At 39.3% G+C, this 18,851-nt stretch overlaps 1 protein-coding gene across 1 annotated transcript; it reads right to left on the reverse strand.

Moving 5' to 3' along the window:
- Positions 1-697: 697 nt before the first annotated feature.
- On the reverse strand, positions 698-17,486 carry ppp1r13l (protein phosphatase 1, regulatory subunit 13 like). Its single transcript, XM_046074717.1, has 13 exons — positions 17,261-17,486; positions 10,226-10,288; positions 9,998-10,119; positions 9,092-9,653; positions 8,161-8,253; positions 7,914-8,002; positions 5,443-5,809; positions 4,866-5,329; positions 4,356-4,493; positions 2,998-3,131; positions 2,637-2,803; positions 1,992-2,185; positions 698-1,885 (listed from the first exon to the last, which is right to left on the reverse strand). The coding sequence occupies exons 2-13, from the start codon at positions 10,260-10,262 to the stop codon at positions 1,850-1,852; spliced, it is 2,403 nt and encodes an 800-aa protein (XP_045930673.1). The 5' UTR covers positions 10,263-10,288; positions 17,261-17,486; the 3' UTR covers positions 698-1,849.
- Between the last annotated feature and the right edge of the window lie 1,365 nt (positions 17,487-18,851).

Consider the following 18,851-nt stretch of genomic DNA (forward strand, 5'->3'; position numbering starts at 1 on the left):
TATTCACCAGAAAATCTGGTATCTACTACATTAGCGCACCACAAATACACACCACAGTGTTTGTGAGTAACCTGTGAATGTGTGTATGTCATCGTCATCATCTATCTATCTATAATCCACATAAAAATAAAAAAGAACAGTAAAAGGGAAACACCAGTCAGCTTCAAACAACATTGACACTAATCTTCCTCGGGGATTGTGATGAAGCATAGTAGCATTGGGAGTTTTCTTAATACCAATGGGGTAGAGATAGTCTACAGATCAAAAGCTTGAGTCAGACTTAATTAAAAAATATTAATCATGTGTGTAGTTTTTTCTGTAATTACCCCTATGCATAATAGTGCAGCTAACTCATTCAAGAATCACAGCAGTCGCTTTGGTGCTCTATGGTGTGTAAAAAGAGGAGAGGGAGAAAGAACATAAGTATAAATATAACTTCAAAAAAACAAAATACTTAAAAGGGTTTATATAACACACAACACAGGGCCGATACTGCAGAACAGCGTCTTAATAAATGGTGTTTAACTATATATTAGTTTATATACTGATACTGTTGACAAATGTTAAATCTTATACTAGTGCTGAATTTATACTTGATTATACAGTGTCACCTGCTGGTCATTAAAGGACATTTCAGTCTTATTTTATACCACAAACAAATTGCTGTGACAAACACATTCAATGGAAAACAAAAACATGTGACTCATGTATTTATTTATTATTTAAACATTTTGTCACTGTGTGTCCCTTGGGAGGGTTTACAGCTTACGTGCACAGCAGTCCCTAGCAACAAAAGCAATACACTCAAAATGGACAGCATAGAAACACACAATACAAATGCCACCAAACACTCATTCATTCTACCACTGTGAAAACACACACATCCACAAAATGTATAGTTTCACTGTCATAGAAAACACACATTCTCTTCAAAATGAGATTCATTTATATAGGGAGCATGAAAGATCTACATTGTGTGTGTGGACTACAGTAGAGTCTAAAGTCTACAGCCCTATTTGGTAGGAAACCATTAAAACACCACTCTTCAAAAATATTTGGCAAGTAAAACCATCAGCAGTTGTCAGAAAATATAAAGTATATAGTTCCAGTATGCATATAGAGAAAAAGGAAGAAATGACACTAACATCAGATAAACTATTTGCAAAAACAGTGATATGTACATAGAGTACATTTAAGAAATATTATAAAAATAATCCAAGTTTCATGTCAACGTCTGACCACTCTTTTTCACTTAAGGGTTTTCGATGCTTCTTTGATCCAGCAGCAGAGAACTCTGTTTGAGTAATGAATAGGTTGAAGCAGCTCTTTTCTAAACTGAGCAATCATGGGTCATGTTTGTTGATAGCATACAGCTACATTGACCTCGCAGATGAGAGAACTGCTCAAACAGCCACTGTTTGAGTTCTGATTACTAACCAGCCAATGAGTCAGAAATGTCAACTTCTGATTGGAACAAAGCTGAGCAACACAACAGGGAATATGGCTCTTTAGTAACCTTTGGTCGGACAGGCATAGCTTGACAGAAAGATTTAGCACAGTGCAGAACTGTAGCTGTACTAGAAAAATATCCTACAGCAGCGCCAGTACAAATTATGTCTTGTAAAAAGATTTATACTTGTCAGTATACTTGCCAAAATGACTACTGAGACTTCTCCTTCAACTCTCCTTGACTGACGGATCAAAAACATTTCTCATGTCCTGCAGCAATACAGCCTTTTCATAATCCCACAGACACAGTCCTTTCACACAACACTGTGAAGCTGTAAAGCACAGTTTTTGAGACTTTCCTCTGCACCAGTTTGACCAGGGTTGATCATTAAGAAACCATTTAACACAGAGATTTTGGTCGAACCTTCGGGAAAAGCTGCAAAAAACAAACAACAAAAAACATTAACATTCATGTTTGTTTTTTCCTGCGTGAAAATTCAGGAGGGGAAGCTAATTTGTTTATTTAGAAATTGGCATCTTACCCCAAAGTAGTTGTTTGGAACAAAGCCCTCCTTGCCACAGAGTGATGCCCACCACCAATCTGACCCTTCAGGTTTCTGCAGGATGGTGACCATGTCTCCCTCTTTGAAGCTCAGCTCATCAGCAGCTTGAGCTGGGTAGCTCCACAGAGCGTACAACACCCCACTGTTTTCCACACCCATGGCCTCCTCCACACCTGTTATTACAAAGTTAGCACAATATATATAATAAAGCATTTCTAACACTTTCTGTACCAGCAGATTTGGTGTGAAATGTTCATACTTAAGGATTCCAAATATTAGCACAAAACTCGCATATTGTTTAAAGCTTGCCATCACAATGTGCCCTGTTGTCCATGAGAAAGATACCAAACCCTATATGTTCCCTATAAGTTACTATGGATGAAATTCATACATGAAAATTTAAGTTTTATGATGGTTTGTTTTGGCATTAGTGATATTAGGTACATGAGTGAGAATGACTGATGGGAGACTAAGCATAAAGCAGTAAGTCAGATCAGAGCCTCAGTAGGTGTATGAACTATCAACGGGCGTCATTTTATGATTCATTCTATTAAAACTGGTTTTCAGCATTTAATACTGAAGTGTCATGGGGTGTGTGTTCATGTGTAGGTGTAATCGCCTCACCCTTCAAGAAGTTCTCACACTCTTCAAACCCAACAGCGTAAGGATCGCACTTTTGGGAGGCAGTAGCACCGTCGCTCTCTGTTATGGCCATTACAGCAGCTCCATTCCTCACCAAAAACTCACACAGAGGACGGTCGTTACAAGAAGCTGCACAATGCAGCGGAGTCCTGTGGGCCAAAGAACTAATTAAATACATTTAAGGGTACTTAAAGGGTGATTAAGAATTTTTATCCTTTAATTTTATTATTAAATGAAAATATCACATTAAGACTAATAGTTAAACAAAACCGTTAGAGGAGGCCAAAGATAATGAGATATGTTGATGATATATGTAGGTGGAAAAGAATAAGGAAATATGCACCAGCTGTGGCTGTCTGGTGCGCTGACATTGGCTCCAGAGCGAACCAGGAAATCCACTACATTGTAATGGCCCCCGCAGATGGCATTGTGAAGGGCAGTGATGCCTTCATCATTGGGTTGGCTAGGGTCGTTCATCTATGGAAAACATTTTAAACAGAATAAGTCACACTGTTCACATATCAAGACAGTGAGATGTTAAAGGAAGAGGTTTTTCTGTCTATGTCTATTATAACTGGCTTTATCTACTAGCCTCATCCCAAAACCACTGTCAGAATCAACTTGTGCCAGCACTCAACGCTCAGCGGCTGAAATGGAAGTTATTTTACTGCATGAGACACTTCCAGGAAATTGTATTTCTGTGTGAGGAAGATGCAGGGATGTGTTGAATAAGGAAATGCGGACTCAGCAAATGTTCCCTGAGAGAATGAAAGTTAAATATACTGTAACATATTTTTCAGTGCTTCTTAAAATCTACATTCAGAACTGGAGCACCAACTTTGGCGCTACGCTTTGTGGTTTAGACCAGTTTAGACTGGTTTGAATGAGTTTTTACCCTATAAAGTGTATTTCTGGAAGCTGCTGATGTAAGCTAAAAAGAATATAAAATCTTTTTGGAAGATAGTTTTAGTAGCAGTGGTAAACTTGGGAAACAATGTAACCAAAATAACAAATGCAAAGTGCATTATTGCATTAATTTTATTTCATCTTTAATCTGAATAGAATATGTTTTACATAACTATGGTTGGTAGTCTTCACGTGTGCATCATGCTATTTTCTTTGAATTGATTTTTACTCTTGTTGTCCATATTTATTAAAAACTATAAATTGTAGATATTTGATGCAATGGGTTTTGTATTGTATATGATTACTACTACTTGGAGTTGAAATAACACTAGAGTAGTAGTAGTTGTAGCTGCACTAGAGTAGTAGTAGTAGTGGCAGTGACAGTATATACAATAAGGTATAGTTAGGGCTGGGCGATATGGCAAAAAATGTTATCACAAAAAAAACATTTCATTCAATATCAATAATTATCACGATATATGTCAAATCATTATTTCTTTCAAGTTTAAAGGCAGATTTTTGCTCCTGAGTGAAAATTGAAGCAACCAGATGGTTAATTATGAGATGGATTCAAAACTATTTGTTTTCAACAAATATGATTAGTTAATCTTTCAGGCCTCTTTTTCTCAACAAAATAAATATTTTTAATAACACAATTAAGTGCTAATTTGGTTGTGATTCAAATAAATATTTATTGACGATATATTGAACATTTATTATATTGTTATTGAGGAAAATTATATTGATAATTATCATTATTATTTTATTGCCCAGCCCTAGTATAGGCACACACACCTCCTGCAAGGCCCTCTGCACTGTCTCCAGTTCTCCGACCAACGCGCCATCCAGTAGCAGGACAAGTGGGCTGAGTCGAGCTCGCTTCGCAGAACCTTTGTACTCCCGATTGGACCGCCGCAGAATGGAATGGTAGCTCTGAAGGGACAAAGAGGATGCAAGCTTGTGTAAAGTAAAAAACTTGACTGCAAAGAATTTCAACCAGCACAATTGTTTGAGACAAAATGTAACATTAGCCATAGCCATATTTAATGTATAAATCCCATCATTATTTCATCCCATTATGAAATCATCTGATTTACTGTTTCATATGTGGTGTGGTACAGCACATTTTAATGTAATAAGATACCATAATGATATTACACAGCAATTTATTGCATTAACTAACTGGCATTATCATATTTCCAATTAATTTAGAGGCCATTGTTTTTGTTTTTTGTTTTTTACAAATTGACACATTTCTGATTGTACAGATATTAGTACATGTGTTGCTCTAAGCACATTTCTTACTCTGAAGTCATAGGGAATCATTGTAGATGTCCGAGGTGCTGGTAAAGGGGCACGAGGTGTAGCACTTTCCTCTCCGTCTGAGGAGCTGTTACTATCGCTACCTTGCTCCCCCCTCTGCCGGTGGTTCTTCCTGTGAAAAAGCTTGTCAATGAGATTTTTGTACTGGTTCGGCTGGTATTGGTCGGCCTTCTTCAGGGGCTTTGACTGCTCTACAGAGCCCCGCTTCTTCAGGGCCCTGGGGATTTCTGCACGAATGCGGAGCAGCTCCTCCAGGTTAGGAATCTCCTGGATCTGGGCCTCAGGAGCCACCACTGGCTGCAGCCTGGTTGGGCTGAGGGGCCGGGGAGCTGGGGGAACGCCCTGAGTGACCTTACTATTGCCCTCTGGCATGCTGGGATTCTCGGGAATCACAGGCACAAAGTCCAGCCGCTCTAATTCTGCATCTATATCCCCTGGGTTCAGCACTGCAAAGATGGATAACAAACCAAATTTTTGTCGTGCAAAGTTAGTTGAACAAAGATCCTGTGAACATAAAGAGTATCAGTGTGTGTATATGCAGATGTTGAATGTGATGTACCGTCACTGTATATGATTGGCTGTCTCAGCTCAGGTGGGTTTTGCTGTGGCTGGGGTATAGGTTGGTGGAAGAATTCCCTCGGTACAGCTGGTTGGTAAGGTGCCATGTCACCTTCTCCACCCAGGACTCTGGGGTGGCAGGTTGACATTTGACCCCAGTGGGGGTTTTGGAGACGCATGATAACGGAGAGAGGGATGGGCTTGTGCTGACGGGACTGAGCAGAAATTGGGGGGATAGAAATACGGGAGATGATGGGCTGAGGGGGGTAAAGGGAGTGGGCTTGGGATGAACCATCTGGAGGTACTGATATACGTGTGTTACGTGGAAGAGAACTATAGGAAAACTGGAGAGAAGGAGAGCGAGGATCCTAGAAAAGAAAGAAAAATTAGATGAATTCTTGCTAATCACAATCCATTGATTATGTAATCCAAATCACCTAACTCTGCACTCTTTAGCCTCTTTACCCTAACCCTACCAAATTTATTGTATGGTTCATTCACAATTAGTCAACCACTTGTCAGCTATTCGTAGTGTTCAGTCAAATGACCGATGACGCGATGACCTCGAGGGCAAAACATCAGACCAACACTGTGACTCCCCCGTAGAGACGACGCAAAAGCAGTGAAATTTCATTTGTATCACCTTTAAACTTAAGGAAAAACAGATATGAACACAAACTGCAAGTGTTGGGCATATCCGATCCGTATAATGTTACCGCCAGGTCCCTGCCACTGCTCGACTGCGGTAATGTTTACTTGTACCTTCTGGGGAATCCCTCACCTAACACAGCCCAGGCTTGTCTCCTCGATTAGTAAATCCGAAAGCACAACCATCCAGAATTTTGGCAACGCAAAAAGTAACAAAATAACAATGTATCACTTTCTTCCTGGTTGGCAGGCAGCGGAAAATAACAACTTTTTTGCCCTCCAAGGAAGCGTCTTCCTTAGAATGTGACGTAACGTGAAAACTATGAGTTGGCTGCAAAATGCTCTGATAAACCCACTGTAGGTTACCTGCTCAGCATTAAATGGTAAAATAGAATAATAATAATGAATTGAGCCAAAAGGAAAATGAACCAACAGGACTACAATAGGATGATAATGTTGCTTTGTGCCTGCAAGATGTGGAGATACGCAACTATTTCCCGAGGCAGAACTTAACTTAACAAGTCAGTAACATCGTGTCAGCTGTGAATTGCACCACTTTCAGCAGGTTTGATGTTTCTGCCCGAGAGAGGACAAACCATCTGAAAATATAAATGCTATGATGATGATACACAACTATACAGATGATACACAACTATACATAAAAATGGACTCCACACTCCCCTCAGCTCTGCCATCTGCACTTCAGGTTTGCCAGGAGGAGATAAGGGCATGGATGGCTGACAACTTTCTTCAACTAAATAGCAGCAAAACCGAAGCCATCCTGATCGGTACCCCACATCAAACCCAGTCCTCCTCCCTCAGCAGTATATCCATTTTTGGTCATCACATTCCCCTGTCTACCTCTGTTACAAACCTTGGAGTCAGACTTGACTCAAATCTCACATTCGACACTCACATCCGTCACCTCTGTAAGGTCTCCTTCCTCCACCTCAAAAACATCGCCAAACTCTGCCCCTCCCTCTCACAACTAGATGCTGAGAAGTTGATCCATGCCTTTATCTCCTCCAGGTTGGACTACTGTAATGCCCTCCTCGTCGGGATCCCTGGCAGGAGACTGCAAAAGCTCCAGCATATTCAGAACTGCGCTGCCCGGGTCCTGACGAGGAGGCGCAAATATGACCATATCACTCCAGTCCTGAAATCCCTCCACTGGCTGCCAATTCAATACAGAATTCAATATAAAATCTGTCTCCTTACCCACCAGTGCATACATGGAACTGCCCCTGCCTACCTCAGTGAACTCCTCACCCCACTCACCATCTTAAGAAACCTCCGCTCCTCCACCTCTACCCACTGCCTGCACCAACCAAGGACTAAACTCTCCACCATGGGAGACAGGGCCTTCCAGGCAGTCGCCCTACGGCTCTGGAATGCCCTCCCAGAGCCCCTAAGGGCCCCACAAACTCTGGAGGTTTTTAAGAAGGGCCTAAAGACTTTTCTATTTCAAAAGGCCTTTTAACAGTCATGGTTTTAAATCTTTTGTTACGGTGTTTTATTGCGATTGTTATTTTCTGGAACTGTTTTTAACCCCTTGTTGCTGTAGCACTTTGAGATTTCCCTGAAATGTAAAGTGCATTATAAATAAAATCTATTATTATTATTATTATGAGTGATCTACAAATACTTCTATCCCTGCCCACAGTCTGTTGGCTACTTCACCTTGTTCTGATCTGTGAAAACAATACCATGTGACTTGCAATAACTCTGGTTTGGTGGATATCTGAGGCTTCTCAGGAACTCGAGGGAATGGCTACCACAACCTCTCATATAGTACTCTCCTATAGTCTCTCTACTAACACCAACCTTTTTGAGGTTTGGGGCTTGAGGCGGTCCATCGAGGTTGGATTCTCTCCAATTGCTATTTGGCACAGATGGCCGGAGCCACTCTGTCTCTGTAACAGGAAAGTGTTAATTTAGAGAGACCACATACAGTGCACCAGCACCAGTGCTTCTTCTGTCTTATATGTAAATTGTTTGTCCTGGACTAAATACACAACTGCATAACACAAAATACAAGAAACAGAACAGAAAGTTGAAGAAATCAACTAACTGTCATAGGGTTGGTGAGGTTTCTTCTCGTAAGACACGTCCAGATCTGTCTCATTCCACTTGCCAATACTTTTTTGTCCTGGCATATTCTGATCTGGGAGAGATAAAGAGTATGAGAGAGCAACGAAACACAAGTGCCAGAAAGAGGGACACATTTACAAAAGGAAGTTTAAAAAAACAGTACTTTACAGGCCAGTGTATCTCCAAGACTTTATAGAATCTTTATAGAGTACTGTTGTCAATATCAGTGATAGGCTGCAGTATATTTTCATAGCTTTTTTTCATTTAAATGTTTAAAAAGTGAGATTATCTTTCTATCTTTTATGACAAACTGGTAAGATTACTATATTTTATATCTATGAAGCCCATTTTTGCTTCAGCAAAAGTCAGCTTCCAGAGCTTCCACCTCTAATGTAAACAAACTGGGTTTTATTAACATGATATAACATTAACAGTATAATTATTTATGAACTACACCACATCTCAATCGCATGTTTAGCAATACAAAAACCTGACGCATGACCATATTGGAAAAGATCAATGTGGAATATTAGTAGTTGTCCAGTGGTATTACACTGAGGGACAGTTCTGAATTTCTGTTTCAAATGGTGCAATTTCATCAAATTGACTGAGTAGGACCAGCTTCCTGCTGAAATGGCACTCAAATGACATCTCTAACTGAAACAGTCTAGACTAGTAAGTGTCTCTTCTTCATGAAACACAACAATGCTGTTCATATTTTAATTATTGCAGTATAAAGCCATCCATTATATGTTGAGGTACTGTTTCTTTAATATAAAATATGCCAATCTCGAAGGTAGATTCCCATATTGCATGTGATGTTAACTCAAAGCGAAAATAGGAATAAAGTTGATTTATTCCCATGATAATTAAAAGTTCTGTTTTACAGCTGGAGAATTATAGGGACTTACCAGGTTGCCTCAAAATGCCAAAATTTCGAGGAAGTGTGTTGGTCATTGGAAGATTGAATAACAAAGGAGAGGGGCTTCTGTCTGGCCGAGGCGACCTGCGGCCCATCTGGCTGCTCTCATAAGGGTTCAGCAGGTTGGAGGAGGAATGGAGCGAGGCAGACCGAGATGACTGGTCCAAAGTGGGGCTCGGAGAGGGGCTTCTATCCTTGTAACTGACTGAGGCGTGTGGGCTCCTGTCATAAAGAGACGAGGAATTATGCCTTTGGTTGTGAGGCGACTGTGTGGGGCTCTGTTGGCCATACGAGTAGCTGTCGGATCCAGCTCGAGGAAGTGGAGAGTGTGCCCTTGTCTGGATCTTGGGGGATAAGAGTGGGCTGGTGGAGAAGACAGGGGAGGATGGTCTGTTTTTGTTGCTGGAGAAGCCAGAGTCCATGGGACGGACAGTTGTTGGGGCTGAGGAGAAAGGCTGAAAGCTGGTGCTGCCATTACTGCTGCTACTTAACTCCCTTGTAGTGATGGAGGTGGTGGACTGGGGCTTCTCACTGGAGATTGTAGAAATAGTCTGGAGGGAAATGTATGGATATGTATATGAAATTACTATATTTTTATAATCGATAGTGGAAAACTTTCATATTGTTTCATTTTAACAAGGATTAAACAACCCTAATTTCATTGGCATTCAACGACTGCTGTACCAATGGGTCTTTAGAAATTATGAAATAAAGTCTCTAATGGAAAACCCAAATGCTAGTGACATGCGTGCGTGACAGGGTGCGACACTTCACCTCAGGAAAGAGGGACAGTCTCACATGTACACACATTTAATATATAAAACACTACACATAATATAACTGTTGCAAACTAACACCTAAAAGGAGAAAACCAGCACTGGAGGTATGTGTGTACCTGAAATCCAGACTTTGTGTTGTTGGTGGGGGAGGAGGCCTCGCTCAGCAGGGAGTTGAACTCTTTGGATAACTCATCGGCTGTAGCCAGTGATGCATTCAGGTCATCATTCATAGACTGGACTGAATATAGACCACATAAGCACCACAGACAATTAGCATAGGATAGTACTCCCACGTGCACAAACACTAAGCCAAAAAGACAAATCAAGGATTTGTGAAAACTCACACAGCATGCTGCTGCCAAAGCTTGTCTGAGAACTCATGGCTGTGAGGTAATAGCGATCGGCTCCTAAAAAAGGAAACACACCACTGTTAGGAGGAAAGTATCACATAGTTTGTGAGCAGTAATACTGATTGTGAAAGCTGACAATCTTTTCACAATCTCATGAGCATACATAACTTTAGACATTTAATGGGACTCAACATGTTCCTGCCTATAATAAGATGCCATAGAACAAAGATTTGTATGAACATGCTCTGCTCTCTGTTTCTCTCATCCCATCTGACTCCAAGCCTTTTTTATTTGAAATGCTAAGTAGTGTTAAACCCTACCAGTTTTCTCTTGCTACAAGCTCCCAGCTCTCTCACCCCTTCTGACAGACAGCCAACTTTCTGTTATCACATAACCTGAAAGCCCTTCATGTCTGAACAAGCCAAAGTTTCCTTATTATTTTACCAATGCAAAACAACCCTTGCAGGCTTGCTTGAAGTGATTTATGTGTCAGGATCACACCACTCAGTGACATCACTGCATTTTGAGGCCCCTTTTAGGAACAGTGTCTGTCCTACTTGCTGACTCCACCACACTGTCTGTGGTACCAGATGTTCCAGCTTAACATCACATATGACCGGCCTGTTTGAAAGCCAGTTTTAGAAAGACAAACAGGTGCAATACACAGCTAGTCAAGTGGATGGCAGATTATACTAATATTCCAGACAGCTGTGTATGCCAACAGGTCAATTAGTTTAGACGGAGAGGGAGCTATTCAAACAATGTGCCAAAGAATCACTGCATGCCTAATAATCAGTTAAAATATCTGAATGGACAAGAATTCTTTATAATTTAACATTGTTGGTCATCAACATACTCTATATGCAACAACAGCTATCAAATATTGAGAAAATGAAGACTTTGTTAAGACTTTGGGCAGACAGGTTGTAAGGATGACAATTTTTTTTGTAAAAGTAAGATTAAAAGAAACTTAAATATCTTGATTCATTTTCCAGTGTGATTATTCCATGAAAGAGACATACTAGAATTAAAATGAAAAGCTAGCTACTTTGTGGTATCTTCTTCATAAACTCAAAATACAAAATCTTAGTGCTCTTTATCTTTTTAGCATTGCAAAGACTTAATATTGTGGACAACCTTTAGTTCATGACATTCTTAAAGGCCACAATAAGTCCCAATTTGGCCTTCGAGTACTGGATAAGATAAATGCCATGACAGAAATGAGTCACAGTTTTGGTGGGAATGGTAATTTCTGAATTTCATTTTCACTGAAAGAATATAACAATGATGATGATGTAATTTTTTTCTGGGGTCTGTACCAAACAAAGCATTTCCCCTTATGTCTGGAGAATATGATTTACCAGTATAATGGTATGTTATGACACATTTTAACTTGCAATTGCAGCAATTTGGCTGTTGCACTTGGCTATAATGCTATACTTGGCTATATATTGATAATATTTTGAATATTTGTTTAGCCCTAGTCTAAACCTAATATGTTATTTCCATTAGACAGTAAATATGTGCATGATGGTGCTAAAAAATTTTAAAAATGTTAGATCAAATGTTTATCCAAGTGTGTGGAGCCATTCTAATATACCTGTCCCCCATTTACAATCCTGCCCTAGTTTAACTATAAAGCCATGCAAGCATAGTCACACAGACAGACAGAAAGTGAGGTCATTCTCTCAGCATGAGGAAAACAAGGAATCCATTGTCCCTGATGTTTCAACACCTGGGCCCGCTGTGTGACCACTCAACATTTCTGTGAGCTATTATGGTACATTTCCTACTTCAAATTATTGTAATTTATAGTCTTTTTGTGCCGACTATCCCTTAAAATGCTCTGTCTATGTGTTGTTCAGTTAGTGATACCCAAAGTTTTCTAGTTAGGCCTGATGTGTGTGTTTTTACCAAGCAGGAATCCTCAGGTCTGAAAAGTGAAGCCAATGCGGAAGTTACTTAAAACTGAATTCTTTCTAATTGCCAAAAGGGGGAGACTCCACTGGTTGCAAAAATAGGTCTGATTGTATAGAAGTCTATATGAAAATGACCCTACCTCTCACTTAATTTATTACCTTTGTGAACACTTTCCTAATCACTTTATGGTCTCAGTCGCTAGTTTCAAGTCTTCTATAGAATGATGTTTATTTTGTAAATTATGGTTTATGGTAAAATATATGATAAAGCATGGTATGCTTTGGGGTGTGGCTTCCTTGTGATTGACAAGTTCCTACTATGGTGACCTGTCAGGCGTAGCAATAGGTGCCTTTGACTTCATGCGGCGCTGCGCAGTGCTGACTTAACGGGATGCATGCTGGACTTAACATAAGGCACGCTGGTTAGAAACTGTGTCTGACTTTTGCCGGCGTTGCAAAATGTCACCATGTCCAAGGCAGCAGCAGTTGCTGAGTCCGGTGGCCACAGTTGATTTTCTCCAACTGCACAAAGTTGGAACCACCTTTTGCCTGATCAGTCATTGTTCTAAGCTCACAGTAAGCTCCAACTTGACACCAGTGTTTTTATACCCCGCCCCTGTAGTCACCTGCAGCTCATGTTAGATAATTAAGTCGGCGAAAAGTCATTTTGAACACACCTAATGTGTATCCCTCCCAACCTCTGCCCTCTTGTGTATGTATATGGTCACTTTTGGTTGAAAAAAACAGAATGGTGACGGTCAAAATGCGAAACTCAAGGCTTCAAAACAGTAGTCCACAAACCAATGGTCATGGTGGCTCCATTTCTTTTATACAGTCTATATTTTTTTTTCATACAGACATACTAAATCATGCATCTTTAAAACTAGACCAACCTCAACCAACATTTGATAGTACACATCTTCTCAGTTACTGGATGAGCCCCTGACACCAGGGCGAGAGGAAAACACGTGTTATATAAGGTCATCAAATTAAAGTGTGCAGCACAGCCAGATAATAACGGGTTGTCACACAGTGTTCTGTGTTGTACTGTAGCAGGGACACAGACTCACATTCCTCACCACTCCTCCCAGTGAGGCATTCATCGTCACAGTCTGGGACGCTTATCTCTGTCAAGAGCAGCTCACACAAAAAGAGATTACACTCTCACTGACTTGCAAAGGTCAGGTAGATCACTCATTCACAGAATTCTCCCCTTCCCACCCAGAAATTCACTCACTCCACCCCTTCCTGTTAAACTTCTCTGCATGGCTTAGGGCACTTTCTCTGTTTTCTCTTCACTATTCTATAACAACTTTTACTGTGTTAGTCACTGTTTGTGTTACTGCTACACTGTCAGCACACGAAGAAAAAAGAAATATATACACACTATATATATATATATATAATTTTTGGATTTGTTCACTCAAGCTTTATTCCCCTGAGTTAATTATTGAACTGTGTTAATGTGACTTAACATAAACAAATGTGCTGTAAGTCAGTGGCCATTTTATTGTCAATGTATAAGATTGTTTCACATGTAAATAGACTGAACCAAGGGAATGACTTTATATAAAGGTAGTGTATATCTTGTAAAAATGTTGTGTCCTGTTGTCATTTAGATTCTGGAGTTTGTGTCTTTGCACTTTATTTGTTGTTATTTTGTGGTTTTGAGGGAATTGTTTTTTAAATAATCTCCCTGTTCTTGTTTTTTATCTTGACGGCTTGTGTTGGCAAAGTGCATCTCATCTTCTTTTGCTTTTCTTATCAGCATGTTTGTATTACTATGCATATAAACTAAGGTAAAATAAACAATAATAGAGAGCATAATGTGAATTAATGTTTTTCAGGAACACATACATACATGCAGTTATTACATAGAGTATCAATTAAGGCAACGGTTACATCTGAAAGTACACACCCAGTACAGAGGGGTATTTGTTTTTAAGTACAGAGACACAGAAACATTAATCATCTGAGAATTTAAAGTTGACTGACAGCTTGTGGCCACTACTGCGGTGCTGTCCTCTATTCTAGGCTTGCTGCTGCACTTTGGTTGCTTTCTCAAGAGACGTTTCTTGGAAAACCTCATATTCACTTTCTTTCCAGCGCTTTGATTACATTGTCAGCTGGTTCTATCATTTTAACAAACAACAATTAGACTTCCATGAAGGAATACTTAACAAAACTAGTGGCTACCTCTGCACACTAGATGTAAAAAAAAATTGGAAACTTGTTTAAGAGACACTCAAAAAAGCACAGAGATCTTGTGATAAGCAGAAGAGAGATTTAAAGATTAAAGACAATAAGCATTAGCTTTGCAGAATACCAGGGTGTGGCTGACCAACACTACAAGCAGTCCTTCCTTCTTTCCAGATTATGCATCTAACCAATTCTCTAGTTTCTGCTGAACTCCTTATTTCCATTCAGTCATCCATTAAGTTCTGTCTCCTCCTGTTTCACTATTGTTGGTTCCTCCTTCATATCCTTCCTCCCGATCTTTCTGGCTTTGTCTCTCTTCACTCTTGGGAAGAAACTTGGCTAGAACTCAAATCCTCTGACACAACAAATTGCTTCCCTTTGTGACTTGCCTTTCATTTTTTTTAACAGTGAGTCCTAGTCTGGCAACTTTCTGTTTCTTACAAACTGTATTATGCCCCACAATGAATAGACCTCCTACCGATCTCTTTACAGAGCTGCGATGATCCACTTTCTTATGTTCCAGTGAAAAGTGTAACCCTGTTATTAAAATTATATTTCCACGAGCTTTCTTAATTGTTCTCACATAGCTTGATTTGAAATATCCATAACATCATTAGTCTGACGTCCCTTGAAGGTATTTTCATGGCATGAGTTGAAAAAAATAACATCCAATGTACTGTTTACATTGGCTCACCCCAGTCTCTTGTGAAGGAAATCATTTGAAATGATGTGTTGGCATTTCTGGATTCGGACAGGAGATTAAGGCCAAGGCTAATCATGCAATAGAGGTGGGAGGTATTGTCTAATGATTGTGTAAAACGTGTGTAACAGTGCTCTCGGAAGGAGATCATCTGGGGAATTTATGTTTTTTATCAACCAAAAAAGCTTATCCAAAGTATATCATCCCTGGTATTACATATTACAAAACTATGACACAACTTCCATTAAGTAATAAGCTGTATTGATGTTTTTTTCCTAGCTACATGAGCCGTTGAGTTAAAATTGACTACTGATGAATTATAAATTCCATGTTGATGAGGTCTTTACACTCTGTCAAATAACAGATTTTTAAATACTGCTGTTGATTTATAAAGCACTGGAAGGTTTAGGGCCAACATACATTTCTGATAATCTACTACATTATGAACCATCCAGACCTCTCAGGTCGTCTGTGACAGGTCTGGGGAAGCAGTGTTCAGTTTTTATGCACCATATAATTTTGAACAAGCTACCAGAACAGCAGGTCTGCTGAAACTCTGTTGTTTTAAATCAAGGAGGAAGACTTTTTTTTTTGCTTATTCCTTTTATTAAATCAAATGAAGCCTTTAATTAATCTTATTTGATTTATATTACACAGCACAGCTTAACTACATTTAATCTCATTGTATTTAAATGTGCTTTGAATTGCCTACTTGTTGAAATGTGCCATACAAATAAACTTGTCTTGCCTTGCCTTAACCATGAATGGTTCATAGATTAATCATATCTTCTACTTTGCAACTTCACCAACTGTAAGCTTCTCAAAAACTCCACCCAAAATCCTTCTTTTTAAAATGCTTACACCCATTCCTCCCACCTAGTTAGTCATTGAAATACTTAGGCTTTTTACCTATAAATACACAAATGAGCATACATGTGCACACATAGCACACTCTATTCATGAGAGCAATTGTCAATGCCAAAGACCTTAAACAATGCATTTCTATTGATCATCTCAAGCTGAGGATAACTGCAAACACTAAGGATACTAAACTACAGTATATATGGACCAATAGATATTTCTGGGATAATAACAACTAATCCCTATACAATACGACTTGCCTTCATTGTTCTTTTGGTTCATGATGCTGCAGGTTCTCCTTTGGCATTATGGTTTCTAGCCATCTATGTGCTTCACTTCTAGAGCATTGCTGTTCTCCAAAGCATGTGACTCTGGAATCTCTCAGTGCTTCACAACATAACAGACATGTCTGGCAAGTTACATGACCTATTTAATTCCTGCAGTGTCGCATGCTCATGCTGAGGTGCAAAGAGAACAAATGCGTATGTTTGATAACTTTTGGAAGACAAATTACCATATGGTGACAGCTGTTTGTTAACCAACAGGTTACAGCAAGTGCAACACACAAAGCAGCCCAGCTGGTTTTGACAGAGACCCACTGCAGAGCACACAAGCTGGATACACGCCACTTAAATTCTGCTCTGACAGGAATGTTTGGTTCGCTTGCAGATCACAGTTGTTTAATGATCAGCCCTGCTAATAAGTTCAGCAGGGCACATGTGAACTTGAAGTCACAAGAAACAGTGCATAAGGAACTCCAAATGTTATGATGGATTTTTTGTTTATCTCAGCAGCTTTTAAAATCCCCATTTCATTAATCTGCTACACAATATGGTGAAGATCCAACAATGATATCACATAAACTATGATAAAAATATAATTAAATCAGATAGACTAATATCACTCTTAATGAAGTCACAAAAAGCCCCATAGCATTCTGTAGATAGTTACTCTGGCTGTAGCCTATAGTATGAATGTAAGTTTAAAGTTACTTGTTAAGGGTGGTGTACAGGCTACAGGCTGCACATTAGTCTAGCATTGTTAAGCAGCAGACTGTGAGGCGTGCCAGGCTGGGATGCTTACATCTGATTTTCATTAGTTTGAGAACAAGCTCCTCCTCGCATTCAAGACCCCTCACAATGAACAAGAAAACCATGGAAAGAACCATTCAAAAGAAAAAGTTCACGGCTGTACTTAATTGGAAAATAGCCTACAGACGGCAACGCCAAGAATACGAAACTCGCCCAACACTGACGAGATCTTATAATCAAACAATTTATCTTCACCACGCACAGTATTTCCCACGCAGACGTGTGCATGCGCTACCGGACGACTTAAAAACTTCCTTACCTCAAAAACGAGAGCCTTTTTGTTCTTATGTCCCGAATTCGACAGGAAAGCTGAGCCGTGTTCAAAGTGTATTGTCCTCCTGAAGTCGGTTTGCTCAATCTGAGTTTCTCTCTTGTGGCGGCTGCTCTAGGCATTTAGTCATAGCTGCTTACTGAGTTATTTTGGCTCAGAGTCCAGCCCCTCTGGCGCTCTCCGCTGCTGTAACCCGAACCAGGTGTTTCTACAACAGCTGGCCAGGTGAGGCATCATCGCGTTTGAGCTGATACTTTTATAGACGTTTCTTTGAACAGGTAGGCCTAGCCAGCACGTTGCATAGCCTAAATTACTACAGGCACATAAAACTATAGACATAAAGTAGAAATATGCAGGTTGTGGTGGATGTTAAGATATAGTCTATCGTATATTTTGGTTCTACACGTTTTTATTCAGTGGCTGATAAAAGGCTGTTGTTTAGGTACAGTATCACTACATCACTGATTGTAAAAACAATAGACCTCATCCAATGAAATGTCAGTATCCACCTGGGCTCACGTAAATTCACTTTATTAAAATAGTTAGTCAATTAATAGAGCATTGGCCTCGTTATTTGCACACGTGAGCGGGTTATTTATTTATATTTTTATAGGGATACTTTCTTTATACTAAACATAGGCTATAAGCAGATACACAGACAAAACTAACAATTGGAAAAATGTCATAAACTATTTTTTTTTACATTTACAGTGCCCAGGATTGCTCATATTGTTGTATCATAGTTTCATAACTTAAATGTCTAACCTTTTTTATTTTAACATGTGATAAAATGGTTCTGTGTTGTATGAATTATCAATAAAGTGCATGAAAGTTGGCTCGGTTCCTGACCATTTTTCTCATGAATATGGAATTTGGGAGGCAGGCCTCCCCAGGGGGGGCTCCAAACAGTTTCATGGCAGGCTAAAAAAATATTTTATTAGTTATTATATTAATTATCAAAAGGGGATATACAATAGCCTAAATATATATATATATATATCATATATATATTATATTAATCATGATCCCTTATGCATCCAGGACTTGAGCAAAACTGACCAGGTGAACTGTAGCAGGAGCACATTTTTCCTACAGTCTCAGACTTTGAAAACCTGTGGCCTACATTATGTCGCTTGACTAAAATATAGCATTACATATATAAACAGTGAAAAAGTAGATGGAGAATAATATATCCGTTTTCTAGTCCACAGAAACACTTAGCTATTATTCACATTTAGTTAGAATCTTTCTAACACACATTTTGCTGAGTAAATTCTATGTAATATCCTGAAAGACACTTCCTTAAGTTTATTATGGAGACAGTAGACTATTTATCACAATTTCCCATGCGTTCTTCCACTGTAGGCTGCATCATTAAATAAATAAGACAAAAAAAAACAACAACATGTAGATGAAGGGAGAGTAACATAAGTGTGATCCTAATAGTTTTGCTAGAGCACTTCTCATATTTGTATCACCAATATAAATGTTTCCCACACAACATTAAAAGTTAGATCTACAGCACCAGAGGTATGTAGAAGTAAGGACACTTTCTAAACAATGGCATACAACTATGGTA

This window comes from Micropterus dolomieu, linkage group LG17, assembly GCF_021292245.1.
Source record: "Micropterus dolomieu isolate WLL.071019.BEF.003 ecotype Adirondacks linkage group LG17, ASM2129224v1, whole genome shotgun sequence".
NCBI lineage: Eukaryota > Metazoa > Chordata > Actinopteri > Centrarchiformes > Centrarchidae > Micropterus > Micropterus dolomieu.